The sequence below is a fragment of the Ostrea edulis genome, chromosome 5 (genome assembly GCF_947568905.1).
Source record: "Ostrea edulis chromosome 5, xbOstEdul1.1, whole genome shotgun sequence".
Lineage (NCBI taxonomy): Eukaryota > Metazoa > Mollusca > Bivalvia > Ostreida > Ostreidae > Ostrea > Ostrea edulis.
The window spans coordinates 78,507,803-78,534,825 of NC_079168.1; the positions used below are offsets into that span (position 1 = coordinate 78,507,803).

Sequence of the window (27,023 nt, forward strand, 5' to 3'; positions counted from 1 at the left end):
TATATATATATATATATATATATATATATTACCATGTCTGAATCACTGAATTACAATTTTGGGGAAATGCCCCTGTTTCTCAGAGTAACCGGGTTTTAAAAAAAGGAGCATATTTGATTTAATTTTAAATGTCTCTTATGATGAACCTTCTGTGTTATTTCTATTTTAAAGACGGGGATGGTTCAATTCAATAAGTTACTTTCAACAATTACATTTTCTTGTTGTAATAAATCTCATGATTTTCAGTGTAATCTATTTAAGTGAACTTTAATGTCCAGTCCTCAGGTTTGTATGATATATATTCTGAGTCAAAGTTCAGAGTCCCATTTCAATACTCCGCATGATGTTCAACTGTGGAATGCTGTATTTAACGCAGCATCAACACATTTATTACAAATCAAAGAAATATTTACTGTGTGTATTTGTAAACTGGTGTGTTTCGTGAGCATTGCATATATAATTGTAACATTTATTTAAACAATATTTTATTCACAAGTAAGTGAATTGGATCGGACAACAGGCATAGCCTATTTTAGCCCTCTCCATATATATAGATTGTAATATGTTAAAGAAGGCCTCGGGATGATTAATACTCGAGACTAACCAACTTACATTTACTTTCTATAAATAAACCATTATCATTCTGGAGAATTTTCAAAATATGAAACACATAATATGATCCTAATTGTTTTGTTTATAATGACATTTTTATTTTTATTTTATTTTATCTCGCTTACATATTAGTAAACATTTGCAGAAAGAGAGGCATACAAAATTAACTGACTTATGTTAACCATTAAATCTCAAACGTCCCATAAACACACAAAAACTTCGGCGCAATTACCGTTTAGGAAGGCATTTCATTGCATGATGCGATATTTTTTATATGATAACAAGAAACAAGAAATTGTGGAGTCTATAACTAACAAAAGAGCCCAAACTTTTAGACGCTTAGTCTAATGTCACTTACCCATGCATATCGGAATTAATTACGTCTCATTTTCCGTGGTCTAAATAGCATTTTGTTCATTTGTGAAATCAACCATCGCTATGAAAATATTTCCCATTCATAGATTTCACCTCCACAGTACGGAGTGCCCTCTTACAAACTTCTTAGCTGTACAAAGTAAGTCACACTGAGGCATTCATTTATAAAATTTTAGAAATAAATATATGAAGACGTAGAAATAAGAAGAAATTGAAATAAACGGATGTATCACTAAAAATATCGAATAGACTTCTCATTGACACGTCGTATCAAAATATTATTCTAGATAATACCCATCACCAACCGTAATAAATCTTCACACAAATTTGGCCCCGAACGATTCACTTCCTGGGCAATCTTTCCTCTCTTGTTGATATTGTCAAATCAAACAGAATATATGCTCCTACAAGGAATTAGACAACAATGGACTCTCATCACTACCATGCCAGTGTTCGCTATGTTTCATAGATGACATCAGACACTGTAAATATTTTGGGTAGAGTTGTACCAGCCTAATGCAGTTCCTTTTCTGTTGGTTTGATGATTGTTAATTTCAGATTTATATTTCAGTATTTACAGAAAATTAACCCCGTAAACATTTTAACCATATCGGGGATTTCAGAGGTTTTAGATTCTTCCATTCCCAATTAGTGGCTAATGACTCGGGCACGCTGTGGATTATGTAACGCAAGAAAGACGTCCGTGAAATTCAAATATGTAATAACATTTAATGGATAAAATGTAAATTATCTCAGCCTGGCAGATTACAACATTCAAAATAACCAAAACTACATGTAAAAAAAACAAAAAACAAGTTGCAATATTAAATTTGTGAATATTTAGCGCGTTATTCCATTTGTCTGCACATTATACATGTAAGCGATTAATAAGCACAATAAACGTCAGAGAGAAAAAAATTAATGCCTTAATATTCCGTTTTAGAAGCATAATATAAAAATCTTTAAACTGTACAATTGTTAAGAGGATATGGGAAGTACCGTGGTATGTCGATATGTTTTGTTGTTATACCCCCCGCAACAAGTTGGGGGGGGGGGGGGGGTATACTGGAATCGGGTTGTCCGTCTGTCTGTCCGTCCGTCTGTAGACGCAATGGTTTCCGGACTCTAAAGCATTATCCTTTCCACCTACCGTCACCATATCATATATATGGACTACCCATGGGATGAAGATGTTCCCTATCGATTTTGGGGTCAAAAGGTCAAAGGTCAAGCGCACTGGACATCGAAGAAGCAATATGGTTTCCGGGCTCTAAAGCGTTATCCTTTCCACCTACAGTCACCATATCATACATATGGACTACCCATGGGATGAAGATGTTTCCTATCGATTTTGGGGTCAAAAGGTCAAAGGTCAAGCGCACTGGACATCGAAGTAGCAATATGGTTTCCGGGCTCTAAAGCGTTATCCTTTCCACCTACAGTCACCATATCATACATATGGACTACCCATGGGATGAAGATGTTCCCTATTGATTTTGGGGTCAAAAGGTCAAAGGTCAAGCGCACTGGACATCGAAGTAGCAATATGGTTTCCGGGCTCTAAAGCGTTATCCTTTCCACCTACAGTCACCATATCATACATATGGACTACCCATGGGATGAAGATGTTCCCTATCGATTTTGGGGTCAAAAGGTCAAAGGTCACGCGCACTGGACATCGAAGTAGCAATATGGTTCGGTTTGTCATGCCATTTGTTTTTTACACTCAGAAAAGAGGTAGTTTATACCTATTACCAACACCCTTTGGGAGATTGGGGTAAGCGGGGGGTATTCTTAGTGAGCATTGCTCACAGTACCTCTTGTTCTGACTGTATATTTCATATTTTTTTGCATATACACTTTATATTAGATGTAATTCTTGCAATTACCCTACACTGTTATGTCAGATAGAATTTATTAATGTACTGACTATACTGGTGTTTCTCGACGATAAATTGAAATTGAGACTTGTTCCGCGGTTTGCTTAAAAAATTGTGACCAAATTTCGTCGCTGAAACCGATCTACGCGCGTTACACATTGAAGTGGTATAGGGTCTGTAAGTCTCGTTTGGTTTCACTTTCGGTTTTACTACTTCCGGGTACAACAACATGTGGAATATATAAAGTCGTAACAGAGAATCGGCGCCAGTATGTAATTTGGTGTATTGTTAAGCGATCAGCTGCATACATGATACTGGAAAAACCCTGCCATGTAGTTTATTTAGGTTCCTAGTCGATGCTACAGTAAGGAAGCGGTGGATATAAAGATGTAGGTACGTAATATTATCACAATTCAACGAATAATCATGTCAAATTAACACACGTGTGTATAAACTGACAGAATATACTGGATGTGTTGTTTAAATATTTCAGAGGGGGTAGGCCTACAAAAGATTTTGACAGACGAACTGATAAAAATAAAATAATAAGAGCAAAAAATTACATGTACTACAATTTCATAAATAGGGGGGGGGGGGGTAAGTTTTTCTTCGTCATCGATTTCAACATTTATTAATATCTTTTACTACATAATTCCCTTCTGTCTGAAGAGGCAAGGAACACTTATTTATTGTATCAATATAGAAAAATAACCTTGCTAGGAAAAGGGGAAAGGGTTGACAGGACACTCTTGATACTACTTGCCTTTATATAGGCTCCTGCATGATTAAATTTTGTATTGTGTTTCAAGAGAACTGGCATATATCTTTATTGTATAATTATGTAAAAGTGACGCATGGCCTTGAAAAGAATGATTGTAACACTCATATTCTGTGCTTATTTCAGAAACTACAACTTTGTTGTGTATAAGTGAGCCACTTTAAGTCAATAAAAACAGCAACTTATGGTATATTACTTTTTTTCATAGACACAAAGTTACGAAACCTGCTGAAGCAGAAGCATCTGCTTCAAACGTACATGTAGGAACCGAAGTTGATACTGCTACCAATATATCTGTACCAGACAACAATGAAGTGCATCTACATGATCACGAATATACAGCACCAAACCCTCAACATTTAAAAAGGTACAGTGTACATACAAGTATTCTAGTACATCAAACCAGGAAGTTACAACGGTTGTTAATTTTAGTGTCAGGTGGTTTTTCTGTATTTTCTTCATTCTCATTTCAGTGTTATCTAAATTTATATGCACACCAAATACTATAATGGTATTGCTTTTGTTCTTACAGCTTCCCTTGAAGACTATGATGTTGTAAACTTGCAGTGAGAAATATACCTGCTTAATTAAAGGAAACCATCCTTGACAATTGGGAACATCATAATTGAAAGACCCTGGAAAGGTGTGTTTTAGCGGTTCGTTAAGGAAAAATGAACAATGCACTTTCTATACACTGACTAGTTATCAATTTCACAGGTCAGCGCAGATTTCACAGTATTCAATTACCTAGTAATTTTAGGGGGGTATAAATGTTGCTGTATACACCATTTTCTGTGGATATTTTTCATATATTCTTGAAATTTTGTTTGAAGGGATCATGAACACTGTTGGGAGTGTCCATTCAACTGAAATATAAAAGTCAGAAGAATTGAAGATTGCAATGGATGCAACAGAAGTGACCTAATATGACCAAATTGATATGAATAGCCAGTTTTTCGCTTGCAGTAATGACAAGAGTCGCCACAAAGAAAAGACCTTAATGTGTATTACACCTAATGCAGCTTATTTCCAATCTGTATGCTGGATACAAATCTAATTTGGCAATTGTGAACCATTGTGGCATTTTAGAGAAGTTGCAAGTTGGTGATATATTCCTGGTGGACAAAGGATTTTGTATATTTGACAAATTTCCAAATGACATGACACTTAATATCCCATTCTTTCTTACAAATAAATCCTACTTCTCAAAAGAGGATGCACAACTTTGCTATAAAATTTCCAGATGCAGAATCCATGTTGGATGGGAAAATGAGAGAATAATTTTTTTTTAAAATTCCTTAGCCATATTCTATCATAGTCAAGATATTGATCTGACAAAATATTTCAGATTTGTGTGGATCATGTGAATTTGCAGGTTCCCCTTTTGAAGGAGATTGCAGATAAATCCTACAAACTTATTAGATTAATTGCATGTATATATATACCTTAAATCTGCACATACCTGCCACATTGAGTTTTTAAAGTTAAAAGTAATGAATACCATATATGCAATATAACTTTTCTACATATTTATATAAATATAAAGCCTTTTATATTCATATGAATATAAAGCCCTTTGGAACGTCTCCATCAGAATGAAATATTCTCGAGAGGAATGTTAAACAATATACAATCAAACATAAAGCCTTTTGTTCTCATTCTGAAGGTTTTCAAATCTGCATTATTAAAAAAGAAAATCCATTGTTTTAGTAAATGCATGTAATTGAATGATTTTTGTAAAGCTGGACACTGTGTCTATACATGTATACATGTATTTTGGTTCATCTAAAATAAAAACTCTGTCTATAATGTTTATTCAATAAATATACATGTAATTACATAATTTTGATAGATGCACCACTGATATCATAATAAAGTATATGTACATGTGGTTATGTGTGTGTGTTTTAGACTGCAAAAATACTTCATTATTATAATTAAACTCTATCCCACTTGAAAGGTTGACATAATACATCTTTGTCGATGTGAATTATTTGAGTGTCACTAGGAATCCACACTAGCAAATCACAGCATTGGGTGTCTTTCAGGTGTTGTCCTTGAATTTGATGCCAATATTCATATTTTGTTTTGAGGTGCAGCGAACCATCCCTTGCATCACTTTTTCTAAAATGGCAAATGTCATTACATGTATTGATAAAATATACATGATTTACAAGTGCTCTGATTAGTGGTGAAAGTATTATACTGTAATATGCATACTTATTTTGACATAGATGTACTGCAGTATTCAAAATTTGATGCAAGTAAAGTTTATAAAGAACATTAGCAGTTCAATATCACAATGAAGCCTAAGTAGTATTTGTATTTCATTCATAAAATGTTACTTTAAAGTTATAATAAACTTGGATACATCCATAATGATATATATGAATACATATATGTACAGCTTATGTACAAGTATTGGGTACACATACACATAATTGTTCAATCTATAATGCTGACTTACCAAGAGGGAAATCCCAACATTTGCACAGGCCTCTTTAATTGTCATTGTTCGAGCTGAAAATGGGCACTTAGCCTAAATTAAGAATTTCAGGGGTTGCTGAAAATGGCCTGTTGCCCTGCGGAATGAGGATGCAGTTAATTCCTTCATTGTTGTTGTGAACTTTGACTGTGTCGACTTTGGATGTTTTATCCAACTACTGGCGTATTTTACATTGAACAGTTTTATTTGCCTTCTTATATCTGAAAAATTCCAATATATCTACATGTAAAAATTTTATCTTCACAGTTCGAACCCATTTATTACCTACTTTGGGTATAGATAAGTTTATTCCAATTTTGGGCCCAGAGGGCATAACAGCAAGACAGTTTATAAAGAAAGAAATTTCTAAAAAGAAAGAAAGTTTACAAAATATAAACTTATAATTATTATAATCATAATAGATATAGATCCAAACATGTATTGACATCATTTTATCTTTAAATTGTGTACCTGCCTTTGAAAATTTGCTGTCATATGAAGATCGACACTTATACTGCCCCATTATGGGCATACTGGCATCAGACATCCACATTAATGATGAATGCAAAATGCACAGCACCTTTATCCTCAGATTCAAGGCATATCTATAAAATATTTTAAAGATATTAAACAATCTTAACCCATCTGTGATGTAACTGATATAGATAGGCATATTTAATGCGCTTTATTTATTGAATATACAACTGTACACTGCAGGTGCGTAAATGTAGTTTCGTTGTTCACCCCCCCCCCCCTTTCGATCTCCCCAGTACGTTCGTATAAATACAAAGCAAGTTTTATGCATAATCCGTTTTTATTTTCAAGTATTAATATACTTTCAATTGGAATGATTTGAGAATATAAAAACGTATCGTACATCTCTCTAGTTCATAGATTATGCTTTTACCAACCTGCTCTTTCTGCAAGACGTACCCGGCCTCGTCGATGCTTGTACACTGGCGGTTAATACGTAATTCGTCAAGCACGAAGCGAAGAATCCTCGACCACTCCACTAATGCTTCAATTCCCATGTTTATCTCGTTAAAACCTCCACATAATCGATTGATAACGCTATATTTATGTATACCACTCTCTTCACAGTGCAATCTGAGATGTTGATGTACCCGGAAGTTAATATTCTCGCTAAATCTCGGCAATCACATGACGAGACTTACAGACCCTATTGGCCCTAAATAGTCTAACGTAGATATCGCTGTGTAGGTAAATACGAGGTTTTATATAGAGATGTCGTACTATCGCAGTATAGGTAAATACGAGGTTTTATATAGAGCTGTCGTGCTATCACAGTATAGGTAAATACGAGGTTTTATATAGAGATGTCGTGCTATCGCTGTATAGGTAAATACGAGGTTTTATATAGAGCTGTCGTGCTATCACAGTATAGGTAAATACGAGGTTTTATATAGAGATGTCGTGCTATCGCTGTATAGGTAAATACGAGGTTTTATATAGAGATGTCGTGCTATCGCTGTATAGGTAAATACGAGGTTTTATATAGAGCTGTCGTGCTATCACAGTATAGGTAAATACGAGGTTTTATATAGAGATGTCGTGCTATCGCTGTATAGGTAAATACGAGGTTTTATATAGAGATGTCGTGCTATCGCTGTATAGGTAAACACGAGGTTTTATATAGAGCTGTCGTGCTATCGCTGTATTGGTAAATGCGAGGTTTTATATAGAGATGTCGTGCTATCGCTGTATAGGTAAATACGAGGTTTCTATAGAGATGTCGTGCTATTGCTGTATAGGTAAATACGAGGTTGTATATAGAGGTGTGGTGCTATTTGGTATGACCAGTCCTCGGCTGTTATTGTAGCTCTAACGTAGATATCGCAGTATAGGTAAATACGAGGTTTAAATAAAGATGTGCTGTGCTGGTGGTATATACCATAGAGTAGTGATATGCGTCTAGTGCATGTATTTGCCGCTGACTAGCATCCTTTTGCGAAAAGAGAGCCGAGTGCGTCAGCCTCTCCTGTCAGTACATAGCCTCTACACTACCAAGACTCCATTAGTGCCTGCACGTTGGCAGCACACGGTTACTGGCCTCTCTCGGGACCAGGCCAAAATAATGGGGATATTGGAGCAGCAAGGGCCCCATAGATGCAGTGTGTAGGTCCACCGGCGTGTGGACACGCCCTAGCACTCATCAACCTTGTCCCAGCTATGGAAATATAGCCGGCAAGACATGATGTCGAAAATCAGGGATGATTATCTGTCTAGGAGAAGGAAACCTCCGATGTAAAACCTGGAGGATGGCATCCAATAATCTTAAAAAGACCGTCATCTAAGGGAAGGAAAACCCCAACAGAAAAACCACCTCAATGAGGTTGAGCGTAGGGCTAATCACCCGACCTCATAAAAAGAAGTTGATTACGGAAACTTTGAACAAGTCAATAAGAAGTCGTGGGGTAAGCACAGCTATCGAGCATACTCCAAAGGATGATTTCATAGCGAAGAGAGATGAAAGCATGATGTCTACGAGCCAAAGCCGAAAGGAAGTTCGAGGACAGAGGGATATGCTAGCAAGCCCCAAAAATATCATCAGGTTGGGATCATGGAACGTAATAACTATGTACTCCACTGGAAAAACCGCACAAGTAATAGCAGAAATGAAGAGATACCACCTAAATATAATTGGAATAAGCGAATGCAGATGGACAGATTCTGGAAAAATCAGAACCCAGACAGGTGAAACGATACTGTATTCTGGAAGAAAAGATAACCATCACAATAATGGAGTCGCTATTGCTATATCAAAGGAGAAAGCCAAGACATTATACGAATGGGCACCCATTAACGACCGCATCATAACTGCCAGGTTCTGGTCAAAGTATATAAAAAAGTATATAAAAACAACATTAATACAAGTGTATGCACCTACCAATGATGCAGAAGAAGAATCAAAAGATAATTTTTACGAACAACTACAGGGAGTCATAGACAACACTCCACGCCATGATATTATAATGATAACTGGCGATATTAATGCAAAAGTAGGTAACAAACAGGAAGGAGAGGATGGAATTGTTGGAGAGTATGGTTTACACTCGGAAAGAAACGATAATGGAGAAAGATTTGCATTATTTTGTGCCCTCAACAACTTGGCAGTATCTTCAACAATGTTTAAACATAAAGACATACACAAGCAGACATGGACTTCACCAAATGGTCAACACAAGAACCAGATAGACCATGTAGCAGTCAATGGGCGCTTTAAAAGATCTGTATTGGATGTCAGAGCACACCGAGGTGCAGATGTCGGATCTGACCACAATTTAGTCATCACAAAAGTAATGCTTAAACTGCACAAAATAGGAAAGAAACCTACATCTTCAACAAGATTCGAGACATGCAAACTTAAGGTACCAGAAGTTCGGCAACAATTCGAAATAGAACTGAGGAATAGAGTTAATGCACTCAGTGAAGACAACACCATAGGTCCCAATCCTAATGATATAGAGGAAAGCTGGAACAACATTAAAACTGCATATAATGACACTGCCATGAACGTACTTGGGTATAGAAAAAGGAAAAACCAGGAATGGATAAGCCAGGGCAGTTGGAAAAAGGTAGAAGAGAGGCGAGTTCTAAAGGGCAAAGTAGAAAGTGTAAGATCAGAGAGATTAAGAGCTAGACTAAAAGAACAGTATGGGGACAAAGACAAAGAGGTGAAAAGAAGTTTTAGAAAAGATAAACGACAATGGGTAGATGACATGGCAAATGAGGCACAAGAGGCAGCAAACATCGGAAACATGAAAACTGTATATGATGTAACCAAATTACTGTGCAACGAACGTCCAAAAACTGTTGAGGCAGTAAAAAACAAGGAAGGAAATCTCTTGACTAAAGAGGAAGATTTAAGAAAAAGATGGATGGAACACTTCAGAGAAGTGTTAAATAGACCAGACCCTATTAATCCTACTGAAATACTAACAGGGGAGTCCATCGAATTAGACATAGAAACAGGTCCACCAACAGAAGATGAGATAAGGAGAGCATTGAAAGAAATGAAGTTAGGCAAAGCTCCAAGTGAAGATAACATCACTGTAGAAATATTGAAATCAGACGTAGAAACAACTGTCAAGGAACTACACAAACTATTTAACATTGTCTGGACAACTGGAAAAGCTCCCAAAGATTGGAGAAGGTGACTTATAATAAAGTTAGCAAAGAAAGGTGACCTGACAAACTGTGGAAATTGGAGAGGAATCACACTAATAGCAACAACTGCCAAAATAATGGGGAAAATAATAATAAAACGAATTGTACTTGGTGTAGACAGACATTTGAGAATGGAACAAGCTGGATTCAGGGCAGGAAGAGGCATTACGGAAAAGATATTTGTCCTACGTAATATTCTAGAACAAGCTATAGAATGGAACTCCAACCTCTATCTATGCTTCGGCGATTTTGAAAAAGCCTTCGACAGCGTACACAGGGAAACCCTTTGGAAGATCATGAAATCTTATGGAATACCACACAAAATAATCAGTATGGTTAGATTAATGTATGAAGACAGTGAATGCGCAGTTGTTGATGGAAATGGTACAACAGAATGGTTTAATGTTAAATCTGGTGTCAAACAAGGATGCAACATGTCGGGTTTTTTGTTCCTCCTTGTAGTTGACTGGATAATGAAAACAGACAACAGCAGATAACAACTCAGGCATAAGATGGAATATGACAACAAAATTAGACGATCTAGATTTTGCATATGACATCGCTTTATTATCCAGCAGCAAAGATCAAATGCAACAAAAACTGAACTCTCTAAACAGATACGCAGCAAGAACAGATTTAAAAATCAATGCAGGAAAAACCAAAGTTATGCGTCTAAATGCTGCAAACAACACACCAATAACCATCAATGGGAACAACATAAACGATGTGGATGAGTTCATTTACCTCGGAGCAACAGTAAGCAAGACAGGAGGAACTAATGAAGATATAAGAAGAAGGATTGGCCATGCAAGAGTAGCATTCCATAAGCTACACAAGATCTGGAGCAATAACCATCTCAACAGAAAAACAAAAATGGAAGCTCTTCAGCTCAAATGTAATAGCTGTGTTATTATATGGCAGCGAGACCTGGAAAATGACAAAGGGGATGAAACCTTCCAGCACAATGAAAATATCAAATGTAGTAGTTAGAGAGATAGCAGGAGTAGCAAAGATCAGCACTATGATAAAAAACACGCAGATGGCAGATTGGACATGTGCTACGGATTGATACAAGAACACACCCATATGTAGCCCTTAGTTGGACACCAGAAGGAAAAAGAAAGAGAGGAAGACCGAAGGAAACGTGGAGAAGAACAATAGAAAGAGAGAGAGAGAGAGGAAAGAACTAGGTTTTGGGTCATGAACAGAGGCAGCAAGATCAGCCCAGGATAGAAGTAAATGTAGAGGACTTATTCATGGCCCTATTCTCCACGAGGAGAGAAGGAATTAAGTCAAGTAAGTCAAGTGCTATCGCTGTATAGGTAAATACGACGTTTTATATAGAGATGTCGTGCTATTTGGTATGACCAGTGCTCGGCTGTTGTTGTAGCTCTAACGTAGATATCGCTGTATAGGTAAATACGAAGTTTATATAGAGGTGTCGTGCTATCGCTGTATAGGTAAATACAAGGTTTTATATAGAGGTGTCGTGCTATCGCTGTATAGGTAAATACGAGGTTTTATATAGAGATGTCGTGCTATCACTGTATAGGTAAATACGAGGTTTTATATAGAGATGTCGTGCTACCGCAGTATAGGTAAATACGAGGTTTATATAGAGATGTCGTGCTATTGGGTATGACCAGTCCTCTGCTGTTACTGTATTGCACGTGCTTGTTCACAATATTGGATAAAATGACCACTGAATGTTTTGGTTTGATCTGGACTGTGTACGTTTGGAGAAATGGAGGCAGTGGCGGCACCAACCCTTCAGCCACTGTGTGTATTAACTGCAGGTTTGTTACTCCTTCCTTCGGGGTGTCTAGTTTAAGATCCTTTCTCATTGCTGTTATTAATCCAGGACTTCTGCTATTGTAGTATCTTATTGACCTGTTTTATATATTTTTTCCAGTTGGTCAATACATGTATAACCTTTAAGATAAGGTTTCCAGATTGTAGCCCCATATTCCATGATGGATCTAACCAGGGATACGTAAGCGGTCTTTCTGAGATTTCCTCTTAAAAAGTCCAAGGTGGTATTTGCTTTTTTGCTGATGTTATTTCAATTTTTGATCGTTGGGTATTTCAAGTCTAAAGTACGGGTTGTTTTGTACTTCTTGGAGTATATGACTATATAAACCTTTTACACTTTCCATCCATAGGGATCCAGATTAGAATAGGTCCCCAGTACCCCCTTGCTTGTCGTAAGAGGCGACTAAATGGGGCGGTCCTTCGGGTGGAAACACAGAAACCGAGGTCCCGTGTCACAGCAGGTACGGCACGATGAAGATCCCTCTCTGCTCAAAAGCCGCAAGCGCCGAGCAGAGGCCTAAATTTTACAGCCCTTCACCGGCAATGGTGACGTCTCCATATGCGTGAAAAATAAACAATACGCAACCAACAAACCAAGCTTTACACTTTCTGGAGGAAATATAATAACAGTATCACCAGCGTAAAGAATTAAAGATAGATTCAAATTTTGAAGCTAGAGACTTCCAAACAGTTTATAAGCAGTCCCCTCTCTAGATCATCTTAGGAGGGAACTACAAACTTTCGTTCATAAACATGTGTACAAACACTGATAAATGAACATCACTTGCATTGCACAAGGATTCAAAAGCGTCGTCCATGGAAGCAGCCCTCTTGATTCTTCGTATAAAAAAAACCAAGAGTGAAGTTTGCAACAAATCTTTATAACAGAAAATATGTATAAGCTACTCGTGTGGGCCTAATGTTTACTTTCATAGCATCGACAATGAAGCCACTCCAACAAAAAGTACCTGAAAAATGTTCACTCTTGACATCACACAAAGCATGTAGATCCTCAAATACATAATATGTAATAATTTCTGGTTTTTAATTTTATGAATGTTTTTACCAAAGTATGAAAGGCGAAGATAACGAACAGTGATCAATCTCTTAACTCCTATAAGCAATACAAAATAGATAGTTGGGCAAACACGGATCCTTGGATATACCAGAGGTGGGATCAGGTGCCTAAAAGGAGCAAGCATTCCCTGTAGACCGGTCACACTCGCCGTGAGCCCTATATCTTGATCAGGTAAACAGATTATCCGTAGTCAAAATCAGTGTGCCAAGAACTGCCTAACAATCGGCATGAAACACGCCAGACAGCATAGGTTGTATTGGCCAATTAGATAGTTATAATGACCATAGAATTTGCGAAATGCTGATTTTAAACGAGACTGTTGGAACCCCAGCACTATCAACTTGTTTGTCAGTAGCCTGCTTCGATTTAAAAACTGAACAGAACAAGCTCTTGCGTATCGAATCAGTTGAGAGATGTAAACACCATATGTAGGTGATAATGGAATATTGCTACATAAATGTGGGAAGTTGACGATGGAGAAGTTGAAATCATCCCGTTTGTCATAAAGTTGAGTTGTTAGTTTGCGGTTAATATCTACTTTCAATAAAATATCTAAGTATGAAGCAGAAGTGGACGACTCTGTGGTGTCTTTTAACTCATCGTTGAAATATCAAAATGTCCAATTGAAGGCCACTGATCTGATCACTAGATAGGAATATTTGCGTTTTCCATTATTGTTGAAAAATGTTACGACACAGTAATATGTTAGGCAAATGACTGGCCGCGACCCACATGCCAATACACTCAATGTGACGTAGCGTCATCTGGTAAACTGTGACGCATTTGGCGACCAAGCAATTTTCTTCCATTCAAATGAATTTCTTTTTTTTTTTAAATGCTTGGTATACTCTCATTTTGCATATATGTTACCATTGATTTCCGCGATTACTTCAATTGATACGATATTTGAAGAAGCCAGAGGTAGTTTATACTTGGATTTTTCAACACCAGAATATAGACTGAACTCTATGATTATGTATGTTGCCTATCACAGACTCTCTAAACCACCACGGGTCATGGATGATGTTCCTTCCGAACCATGCCGCCAGTTCCTTAAGCTGAAATATTCAAACAAAACAATAGATACCCTCAACATAAGCAACATTCTTCGTAATAAAAGAGTGCAGTCTTGTATTCCATCATATTTTAAGTTCAAGTCTACACCCTGTATTTCTTTCAAATATATGTACCTCTACTGTTGCATCCAAACTTTATAATTATAAACAAACTTTGCAGTGCCTAGATATAGACCATCATTAGCTGCAATAATGTAGCCCAATCCAATTTTTTTTTATTCTGACGTTTTCGGGATAGGGCTACAATTCCATAGGATCTCCGTAATGGTGCAAAATAATTTTATGAATAACCGATAATAAACTCTGTGTATTGGTCCCAAATGTTGTTTACACCAAAAGGAGTACCAACTTTGTGCTCGGGCATGTCTAATAAAGGTGTTTTTCATTAAATATAATGTACAGCATGCAAAATTCTTCGTCTGCTCCGCCATGCTTGTTATCGCGAGATCTCGTAGGTGGATCTAATGAAAAGCCTAAACATTGACAATCAGCGCGAAAATGTAGTTACTCGAGCCACTTCGACAAAGGAAAGAAAATCATATTGTTGCAGAAAGAATTTACACTCTGCTGTTCGGTTTTTAACTTGATATTAAATTCAAACCTTCTCAATACCGACGAAATAGCTTTCGCCTCCATACTTGTCCATTGATGTAAATACCACCTTATATGGCATATGCAAATGACTTGACAACCGGAAGTTGAAACTTCAGTACATCAAACATGGCGCATAAATATGAATCGAGAAACTGGGATTTATCGAAATTGTTGAAAACGGTAGAATAGAGCCTCACAAATCTAAAGTTGCAGGTTGTAAATTTATATATTGACTAAGAAACATAGAATATCATTTTATTTACGTAAAGAAAGTCAGGAAATGTTTAGAATGAGCGCAAATGTTGCGGGAGTGAATCACTCCCGCATTTGCACCATTACGGAGATCCTAAGGAGTTGTAGCCCTCTCCCTAAAAAAAAAAAAAAAAAAAAAAAAAAAAAAGTCAGAGAGGGCTACATTATTGCAGCTAGACCATCATATACTTAATCCACCTACGTATTCTTGTTCTTCATCTTCTTTCAACTATAGTCCAGCTGCAATTGTCATTACTGGTGATGTTGATATAGTTGAAAATGTGGACCTCAAATCCCTTATTTTAAAAGGTCCTAAATACAAAGAACCTCGGTCTTTCAATTGGCAACAGAACTTCTTCTCTATTGTGAATTCTGTCGACGATAATGCCAGTCGATGGGCTAAATATGAAAAGGAATAACTCGATACATTATCAGAATGGATTAAAAGTATAAGAGGGATATTAAAATCCCACATTAGACACATCAAAACAAAAGTACGTACCATCTATCCTTCTGTGTTTAGTAAACCAGAAGCGATAAAAGAGCTAAATAGATTACATGAAGAATATGTTTTGGTTCCAGCTGACAAACATTGTAATAACATTGTCTTTGTTTGTAAGGCTCATTATCACAACTGTATTTCAAACGAACTTGGCACATTAATTCCACTTTTGGTAATTGTACTTAAATACTCCAACTGCCCTTTCAAAAGATGAAATTCTTCAAAACCATGCTTCAGTTTTAGACACATTCAATATCTCAGTCAATAGTTTGAATAAATTCAGCTTCATGGGAACATAAAAACAGGTCAGCTAACAAAGGAGCACAATTCGTGCCCATGGGGATTCCATCAGACTGTTACTAGAAAAGCTAGCTCTCTAGCGAAGCAGTATACGTTCCCTCTTATACTGTCAGCTACCGCTATCATAACATTGATACATATCAATTTTCCACAATAAGAATATATGGATTGAAAATGTAATATACATGTAGTCCTGATTAAACATCAGTTAAATGTGCATGCTGTGGCTCTTCCGATCTACTGATTTACACCTTTTATTTGACTACTACAACAATAAAATCTATAACTTGATAATGTCATTTTATGATCATAAAAATTAATTAATACATGTTACAAACAACTCTATAAACGACTGAAGAATATTTGTCATTCAAACGAAAACCAATCGTCCGCATTCCGAGATCGATACACCTATAAACAAACACAAGGCGATGCACAGCCTATATAATCAACCAACCATTTAGGAAGCTGTCATGACGTCATGAAGTGACCTAATGCGTAACTATAGAGCTGTAGTAAAACGAAACAAAGTTATTGTTTTCATGGATTGATTGATTGTTTGTTTCATTATACCATCTAGTTTCGCGTATTTATAACCTGCAAAACAAAAATACAATCGGTGTTTTTTCACTCAAAGTCGTGGTAATTAATGAATGCAAAAAAGTAGTATCCCTAGTCCCTGAACCTGTTTTAACCCCAAATTAATTGTGCACCACTCACTACAGTATTTCTTCACTATAACAACAAGCGACATCTATATCGAGTCCAAAATTGTACTTTTGATTGATTTGTGAATGGAAATTCTTGGAATATTGATGATTTGGATACTTCAGGTAAGTTTATTTCATAGCCAGTTTGACCCATCATAATTTTATGAGATCATATTTCGAAAGAGTTATATTTACACTATTCCTTTGAATTTAAAACCACGAAAAAAATCCTTTTGTTGAATCGCCGCGGTAACTCGTGTTGACTTCCCTCAAGTTTTTGATATTTTATTGTTTTATATTTCTTTTTTGGCTGCTCCGAGTTTCACATGATTCTCCCATGTTCTAGAAACGTTGAAAGGTGAAAGAGTTTTTCTATATTATTTATATACATGTAACATCGATCATGAAATAATGGTTTGTTTTTCGGTCTAGATGCTGTGGGTAAAGGAAATTTATTTTTCACAGAATTTTTTTGAAAGTGTCCATAATTGCATCTGAGAAGTAAAATTTTTCGTTTTACCGAGGAGTTGAGGCCTTTTAAAGATTCGTCGATATTTCCAATGAAAGTTATTTTATTTGGCGCAGTGTTCTATCACCGTCGCAGGACCACGCCTATTGTCTCCGTTTACACTACTTCAAATGCCGTGGTTGTATGATTAAAAAATTTCTCGACTTCATGAATATTTATATTCTTTAGTCAATCAATCGGTAAGCTTCCATGTTTTTGTTTTTTTTGGTGGAGAGAAAATTTTACCATACGTAACCAAGCGTAATTACACCGCTCTCTTTAGAAAATCGTCCAATCAACTCTAGTCTTTCAGATTTCAACATGCACTGCACGTTTTAGTTGTAATATCGGAAATCTGTTATTGTGACTGTGATTGGTCAAACAAAATTATTGTGTCATTTCATAAATATTCATGAAAATCAAGGATTCGCTGATCATGCAGCCACGGTTTGAGGTGGGGTAGAGGTACTATCAGACTCAGTAACCATGGCTAGCAACGATGAGTGTTCTAAATGTGTTTTAATTCCATCCATTGCATCAGGAGTCCATGATGCTTTTGAAATATTCATAGAAAGAATACATGTAGTATGGGTACTGGGTTTTTGTGTCCTTTTCATTTTAAAATAAAATAAATAGGCGAATGGTCCGAATATCAACGACATTGAATAGTTCTAAGCTAGTGTATGATTTATCAGACTAGTTCCTCTTGCATTATAAAGAAGGGTGAAAATAATGAACAGTGATCAATCTCATAACTATAAACAATACAAAATCGAGAGTTGGACAAACACGGACCCCTGGATTGATTGATTGAATATTGTTTAACGTCCCTCTCGAGAATATTTCACTCATATGGAGACGTCACCACTACCGGTGAATGGCCGCAAAATGTAGGCCTATGCTTGGACCAGAGATGGGATCAGGTGCCTAGGAGGAGTGCGCATCTTCTGTCGACCAGTCACACCCGCCGTGAGCCCTATATCTTGATCAGGTAAACGGAGTTATCCGTAGTCAAAATCAGTGTGCCATGGACGGTGAACAAAGTGTTACTTTTCCTATTTCGTCGTCAATAGACCGTCCTTTCCATATTCTCAGTCGTCTGCTCAGAGAAATGAGGACCCGTCCAAAAGAATAAGTGCTAACATCATTTGTTTTTCGTTTTGTAATTTCCTGATCGGAATATAGCTAAGGATACTTGGTGTGTGGTTATGTAGAGTTTTATAAATTATATACGATTGAATCAAATCTGCTGTTGTTCCACGTCTACTATTTAAGTCCCCCATAATTAAAACATGTCCGAGAGATGCATACTCCGTGATACTGTCTCCTAGAATAATAGATATATCAATAACGTTCAAAAGCAGAATTATGACATATACTTGTCTTAGATGGGTTGTAAGTGAAAGCTGCACAAAAGCCATTGCCGATTTCGTTAATTATTTGTCTAGTTTTAGCCAAATAATACAATCTACCTTGGAAATACACGTAGAGGAGAGTTTTTAACAGTTTTTGAAGCACACAACCAGTCTGCCTAAGTTACACATGTCATCATCACCTAACCACAATTCACATAAATTATTTATAAATTTCTATAAAATCTGTAACCTCCAGGAGCTTCCGGGGGCTTCGCCCCCAATAGCCCCCACACTCCCTGCCTCATAAAGTTGCACCCCTCTTAACCGCAACTACTGGATTTGACATATTTTATAGGACTTGAAATATGTCTCCTATATAGTAATTTTTACCGTTTTCTGTCATTTTTAATAAGGTGAAATTAATCAAATTTTAAGGGTTTTTGTAAAAAATGTAAGTTCTCCCAATAAAAGTCTTTCAATAAATCAAAAGATGTTGTCATTTATTTCTCCGAGAGTGGAAGAAATTATTGCTTCTTTTATCTTTTATATTTTTTAACCAAGAGATCACGATTTACCATAGATTTGAATTTTTAGGGGGTGCCGGCTGCGTCCCCCTTTAGAATCGCCACTGGTCAAGGTCAGAAACGCCACTGGTCAAGGTCAACTATTTAATTTGTAATGTCAAATGTCTCACTAGCTGCAATAATGTAGACCTCTCCGATTTTTATTTTATTTTATTATTATTTTTTTTGTGTGTGTGAGAGGGCTACAACTCCCGCAACATTTTCGATCATTCTAAACATTTGCTGACTTTCTTTACGTAAATAAAATGATATTCTATGTTTCTTCGTTAATATATAAATTTACAACTTGCAACTTACGATTTGTGAGGCTCTATTCTACCGTTTTCAACAATTTTGATATATTCCAATTTCTCGATTCATATTTGTGCGCCATGTTTGATGTACTGAAGTTTCAACTTCCGATTGTCAAGTTATTTGCATATGCCATATAAGGTAGTATTTACATCAATGGACAAGTACGGAGGAGAAAGCTATTTCGTCAGTATTAAAAAGGCTTAGATTTAATATCAAGTTAACAAACGAACATCAGAGTGTAAATTCTTTCTGCAACCATATGACTTTCCTTTCTTTGTCGGAGTGGCTCGAGTAACTACGTTTTCGCGCAGATTGTCAATGTAAAACTTAGGTTTTTCAGTAGATCTCGCGATAACAAGCATGGCAGAGCAGACGAAGAATTTTGCATGGTGTTTGATGGGGGGAAAAACTTTATTAGACATGCTCAAACACAAAGTTGGTACTCCTTTTGGTGTAAACAACATTTGAGACTAATACATGGAGCTTATTATCGGTTATTCATAAAATTATTTTACACCATGACGGAGATCCTATGGGATTGTAGCCCTATCCCGAAAACGTCAGAATAAAAAACATCGGATAGAGCTACATTATTACAGCTAACTGTTTCACCAGCTGAAGGTGATGTATATTCATTAAAGTTTATTTTAGTAGAGTAGTTCCACTGGTTAATTTTAAGATACTTGAGGCCATATCAAGGTCAATATCACCAAAAAGGACCTTGGAAATAGACAAGAACAGTTTTTGAAGCACACAAGCAGTTCGCCTCCTTTACATTGACTTCACAGCCATCACCATCTAACCATGCTTCACACAAAAACAGCAAATCATTATCATTGAAATGTCTTGGAAATTTTGGTCCAAGAGATCTCTGGATGTTCTAGCTACATATCTTTAAATGATGTTCAGATGAACCCTCTAATTTGTTTCACTGGTTTTGAAAATCTCTTTAGTTTATTCACCACTAGATTTGCCCGTTTTCCCTCGCTTCTTTATACGCAGGTTATAGTCTTTTACTCACTTCAATTACCTCCGTAGGAAATTGTCCCCGACGAAAAAGTTTGTGCTCCCTCGTTTTTAGAATGTGACCGGTCAATTTCCCCCCGTTTATGAAAACTGAATTTCGCCACAAGTCTTGACATCATGAGAACAGTGATCAATCTCATGACTCCTGTAAGCAATACAATATAGATAGTTGTGCAAACACGGACCCCTGGACACATCATCTCATGTTCAATACCTCCATCTATAATACAGCAAGATAAAAAAAAATCGCGTGCGAGAAATTTTAGCGATTTTAACGAGAACCTGGTCGTCGCGAATATTTCTCGTCTCAAAGAAGTCCATGTCTTTTGTATGTTTCAGATTATTTTGGTCGCCACGAACAAGTTTACCACTGGTAATTGCGAAATAAAGTCGTCGGGAATAAATATTGGTTTACACTATTTCTTTTGTATTTTATTTGGTTTTCAGGAATATCGAAGACTAGATTGTCTTTCATTCTTCTACTTTGCAGGTCTAGCAACTCATCGTTTGTTATGGCTGAATTTGTTTTTAATTGTGTTCGTTGTCTTTCAAAACCTCTGAACTTGTTTTGCATATAGTGACTTCCTCTGCAAGACAATGGCCAGTGTGTTCCATAACTGAAAGCCTCGCTTCGAGATTGTAACAGGATTGCATCGGTGGCACTGATTCCACCTTGAAGAGCTATGGCGCTCCAATCAAAGCTCATAAGCGTCCAAAACATCTTACCAAATATAAAAGGGATAAATTGCAATAACCATGATCATATGTAAATGAAGGGTTTCGGGTATTTTTGTAAACAATCACGGGAATATACATCTCATGGTTTAAATTTACATGTATTTGACAAGAATCATACATAAAATTTTGAATTTATGTCATAACATCATCTTTTTATCAGTTTTATACCTCTGTAACCGAGTCCGTATACATCATATGAATTATCGCGGAGACACGAGTCTGGCAAGATTTCTGTGTCCCATTGGGTTTTTCTCATTTTCCTTTCCTTTGAAATATGACATTATTTAAATCATTACATAAAGAGTCATTTTAGCTCGGGAGCCAATGGCCGCTCTCTTGTGGTCTCGGATTTGGAAAACCGAGTCCTATTTGACTTCTAATGTTTTCGTGACTATTCAGAAAACTAAATGAACAGGCAATTTCACGGGGAATATACCGTATCATTTATGGTCCCCCCTAAAGCTTACAAAGTCTGTCATATCTCTTCATCTTATGAAGGATATAAATTATTGGAGAGATATTGCAACAAATGTGTCACATTTCACTGGGACCTATTTACTGTGCAATCCGCGCGTATTTTAGTCTTACTAATCGGGTTCATGTTTTTTAAAACGAAACCAGGGAAAGCGGTCGACTGTGGCTTATTATGTACTTAGTTTCCAAAATGATAGTTTTCTGTCTTAAATTTAAATGGGTCACATCATTGTTGAAATCTTAGTAAAATGTTACTTTTATTTTAATGTTTCTGCTAGTTGTAAAATTCCGCCATTCAAAATGAACACGTGTTTGCGACATCGTAATTACAGTGTAATACACGGATTCGAAAAGGGTAATTTAAGAGTGTTTTTGAATATCGGGCAACATTATAAAAAGAGCTTTCCCGCAATGCATTGTAACCAGAATTAAGAACGCAATCTTTATATATATATATATATATATATATATATATGACATCGCATTGGTTGGATATGATTATTATTCAACAGGTTGTATCTTCTTGGTGAGCGTATTTGAGTTACATGTACTTCTCAAAACTCGGACACTGCAGTGACGAGTCTAACATTCAATGCAACATCCACAGCTCTAACATTTTAAGTATGGCGAGAATTGAAGATGGTATCTAACGTATTCTACTTTTTCAAATTAAAAGTAAAGAAAAGTATTGTTATTACACAACGATATCAGACGTCCGTCATCAGACGACTAGCCATTGGTCGTCTCTCTACAAAAACAGATTACGGAGCTACAATACACAGTCATTGTCAATGCCTAAATACTCGGAATCTGGGGAGTGGACAGACATAGCGAAATACAAAGAGCGCAAATCCCGTACGGCGCAAATACCATACGGTCACACAACTGTCCAAAACACCAATTAAGTTTGTATCAGCCCACATAATTATAAAACATAAAATTCTTTGAAGTGAAATAGAACGTCTAATCATCGGATCTCTATTTACCGAGCGCCATTTAATTCTTGACTCTTTTTACCGAAATTAAAAGGTTAAAATGTACCAAAGCCAATTTATAAAAGATTTCCCTGATTACGTGCAATGAAAGCATTTAAACGAGGAGCTTGTTTTGATTTAATGAATATTTGTATCTTGGTTATTTATTGATCAGAAGAGGACGATCTCTAATTATTTGTGTCAATGTTACAGTCTTGTTTATAGAAAAATTTCAAGTGGCTCTGTTTGATTTGTAAACTAGACGTGATTGGATCACCAGATTCCTATCGCTTTAATTCCATCGGACGTATCGATTGGCGGTGTGTTTGATGATATTTAGAAATGGATTGCTTATTCTGATTGAGAAGATTTTATTTCACTCGTCTCAGAAATGTTTCCTTTCTCCTTGACATACAGATTAAGTCAAGTTTGGGGTGATATTTTTTAGCATCTAAATTTGAATAATTTGCCACGAGTTTGTGCGAATATGGAAAAATCTTGTCTTGGGAAGTCAAAGGGACATGTTCTATAAAAAGACTGTATGTTTAAAAAGGAAAACTCTTTGCTCGTGGATTAAATAGAAATAAAAGTTTAGCAATAATTTCGGGAATTCAATTGTACATTTTTCGAGGATTATCACTAATAAAATTTATCAATACAATCTTAATCTAAATCAATAAAACTCTTGACGTCACAAAATTTTACTTTACAAATTTACAGATTCATGCAATCATAATGAAGGACTCTGCCAACAGACTGTGTAAAATTTACCCCAAAAGTAAATTTGATATCCATTTTAAAGGGTCGTAAATTGCGATTGATCAAACAAGGTTGTTTCAGGTATGTGAAATGTATTATTATCTTCGTTTTCTCCAGATCAGAGAGATCTTGCGTGTTAAGGCTTACAACAGATAATTCTCTACTATCATAAGATTTTATCTTCCATACACAAAAATGCATGCTAGAAGCAATGAAAGCATCTCCTTCTTATTTCAACAGAACTCGTTTTCATGTGATTTAAATCTATTTTTACATAAAGTTAACAAAGGTTTTATTTCGATCCTGCTGCTTGAATTAGTTGATTTTTAAGCACTTAACCATCAGTTCTTGGGGTGTAAATTTCCCAAAGGCGAGAACATTATGATCCCATAAACGGAATATGAATAAGGGATGTGCAAGATCCCCTCAGCTTTCGAATAGAGAAAAAATTACCATTTTAAGGATATACATCTCACCAGAGACAAGCTGTTTTGAATGAAAGTGTAAAATACGTACAATTATATTTTGAAACAGAAAACGATTAAATCTACTTGATTTACTGGGAAAGAAATGCAGATTTGGCGGAAAATAATCAGGGGAAATTTTAAATAAAATATACATGTATATGCAATGCGACATTAAAACAAACTTTGATAAGATCAGATCGAGTCGATGCACCTGGGCATGTATTCTTTCACCTGTAAATTGTTGTAAAGGTTTCAGAATACACCACAAAGCCTGTCGTCTCCCTGTAGTACGTATTAGTATATATTTATGTACCAAAACGATATGACATCACAGTAGCCATATCAATGGCTAGAATTAAATACATCAAAAAATAACGTAGAAAATCTCGTTAAATCTGGTGGGTGCACTTTAAGAAAATACACTGAAATAAATCGGTGGGATTCAACACAATGTCAAGATTTTCCTAAGCCGTGTTGCACCGATTCTGGAGGGGGGGGGGGTGTCAGAAAATCATACAATATTAAATATGTACAGCAGCATATGAGGTGCGATACTTTTTAAGCGTGCACCGATTTACTCCAATTTTAGCTACACTTCCTCATTTATATCGCAATCATATTGTCAATGTCAAGTCTATGAAATCGATTGGTAACTAGACTTACAAAAACAGGGAGGGAGGGGGTATTCGATGGATTTGAAACAATCTAATAACTTAATTAAACTGGTCATTCAACATCGACAAGGTTAAACTCATACATCTACCTGCTTTCTGTAACTGGAACATAGAGGAAGATATTTTGTGAATGCCTGGCATTAAGAACCCCAAGGCATTTCAAACTTACCGAATTGTTAAGTGATTAAAACGCAGAAAATTTGTAACAAATCGCACTGCTCAATTTAGATGTCATGTACTGCCAATTAGAACCGAAGGTGGACGGTTTAAATCAGAGACTTGTAAAACTACACACATTACATTTGGCAGATGCCGTAGAAGATTCATATTTCGGGAGGGGGGGGGGGTTACAATCTCCTAATTCAAGTCTTAGAACAAACTTGTTCACCAGTATTCAGTGTAACCCCGTGTTACTCAATATGTCTTATTAGTATTAATTTTTCCTTGGCAAGCTGCAAAATTCTTACATTCTACGGATATCTGCAAACTTTATTTTATAGGAAACGCAGTGCATTATACATGTATATTCCACCCACTTTGTACTGTTATGTGAGTATGAACTTAATTTGACTGAGGGGCCTCCGTGGCCGAGTGGTTAGAGCATCCCGCTCGCGCCGGTAAGTGAGAAAGTCTCCCAGTTTACTTGCGGAAGGTCGGTGGTCACTTCCTAGTTACATTGTATCTGGGTTCTCTCTTCCACCAAAACAAAAAACAAAAAACTGGGTGCCACCAGATAACTGAAAAATTGTTAAGTGTGGCGGAAAACATCAATCATGTATGCATACTAGTTTGTACTGTTCTGTGAGTATGGACTTACTTTGACTGAGTTATGTATACTAGTTTGTACTGTTCTGTGAGTATACAGTTACTTTGACTGAGTTATGCATACTAGTTTGTACTGTTCTGTGAGTATAGAGTTACATTGACTGAGTTATGTATACTAGTTTGTACTGTTCTGTGAGTATAGAGTTACTTTGACTGAGTTATGTATACTAGTTTGTACTGTTCTGTGAGTATGGACTTACTTTGACTGAGTTATGTATACTAGTTTGTACTGTTCTGTGAATATAGAGTTACATTGACTGAGTTATGTATACTAGTTTGTACTGTTCTGTGAGTATAGAGTTACATTGACTGAGTTATGCATACTAGTTTGTACTGTTCTGTGAGTATAGAGTTACTTTGACTGAGTTATGTATACTAGTTTGTACTGTTCTGTGAGTATAGAGTTACATTGACTGAGTTATGTATACTAGTTTGTACTGTTATGTGAGTATAGAGTTACATTGACTGAGTTATGTATACTAGTTTGTACTGTTCTGTGAGTATAGAGTTACATTGACTGAGTTATGTATACTAGTTTGTACTGTTCTGTGAGTATACAGTTACTTTGACTGAGTTATGTATACTAGTTTGTACTGTTCTGTGAGTATAGAGTTACTTTGACTGAGTTATGTATACTAGTTTGTACTGTTCTGTGAGTATAGAGTTACATTGACTGAGTTATGTATACTAGTTTGTACTGTTCTGTGAGTATAGAGTTACATTGACTGAGTTATGCATACTAGTTTGTACTGTTCTGTGAGTATAGAGTTACATTGACTGAGTTATGTATACTAGTTTGTACTGTTCTGTGAGTATGGACTTACTTTGACTGAGTTATGTATACTAGTTTGTACTGTTCTGTGAGTATAGAGTTACATTGACTGAGTTATGTATACTAGTTTGTACTGTTCTGTGAGTATAGAGTTACTTTGACTGAGTTATGTATACTAGTTTGTACTGTTCTGTGATTATGGACTTACTTTGACTGAGTTATGTATACTAGTTTGTACTGTTCTGTGAGTATAGAGTTACATTGACTGAGTTATGTATACTAGTTTGTACTGTTCTGTGAGTATAGAGTTACATTGACTGAGTTATGTATACTAGTTTGTACTGTTCTGTGAGTATGGAGTTACATTGACTGGGTTGTTACATCTATTCTAGGTCCGATGGGTCGGGTGTTGAATCTACTGTTACTATCAAATGACTAATCATCGTTATTGTAATTAACACAAGTCACTACAATAAGTCATTTGCTAAATAACTTTTACTTACTTATTTCGAATGGACAAAGAACTATAAAACAGTTTAGGAATATATCTGTTTCTCCATAGATATTAAAAGATTATATATGTTTCCTTATTTACATTGAAACAGCATCTTCACAAACAGTTGAAATGTGGGGGGGGGGGGGGGGGGTCCAAATGAAGTCCTTGATATACCATTGCAGGTGCCTGTTTGAAACTTTCTACAGCGGATTAATTCTAAGGGTTTTCGAAATACAGAGTGGAAGAAATAAGAGCGTTGTCTCCGTATGAATAAGTTGTTAAGTAATTCTAACGTTGGGAACTCTGTAATTCAAAAGGAAGGATTGGAAATAACTTAAAATGCTTATAAAACGATGAAAGTTTAGTGCATTGCGATGCTCAAATATCTTTAGAGTGAGCGGATGTACACATAATTCCAAAATATTTCTTGATATC

General features: G+C 36.2%; 2 protein-coding genes and 1 long non-coding RNA gene across 3 annotated transcripts in view; 2 read left to right on the forward strand and 1 right to left on the reverse strand.

Annotated features, from left to right (window-relative positions):
- Window positions 1-3,058: 3,058 nt before the first annotated feature.
- Window positions 3,059-5,536, forward strand: LOC130055069 (uncharacterized). The gene is made up of 4 exons (XR_008803295.1): window positions 3,059-3,260; window positions 3,854-4,012; window positions 4,178-4,288; window positions 4,479-5,536. It is a non-coding gene; the product is annotated as an uncharacterized LOC130055069 (long non-coding RNA).
- Window positions 5,537-6,706: 1,170 nt separating this feature from the next.
- The window catches only part of LOC125649680 (uncharacterized), a 219,428-nt gene continuing 199,111 nt past the window's right edge, over window positions 6,707-27,023 (reverse strand). The window contains exon 32 of the mRNA XM_056166339.1: window positions 6,707-6,717. The gene's annotated coding sequence lies outside the window, so the exon portion shown is untranslated. The remainder of the gene's footprint in view (window positions 6,718-27,023) is intronic.
- Window positions 8,479-10,308, forward strand: LOC130055022 (uncharacterized). The gene has a single exon (XM_056166170.1). It carries the CDS (start codon window positions 8,479-8,481, stop codon window positions 10,306-10,308), a length of 1,830 nt encoding a protein of 609 aa, XP_056022145.1.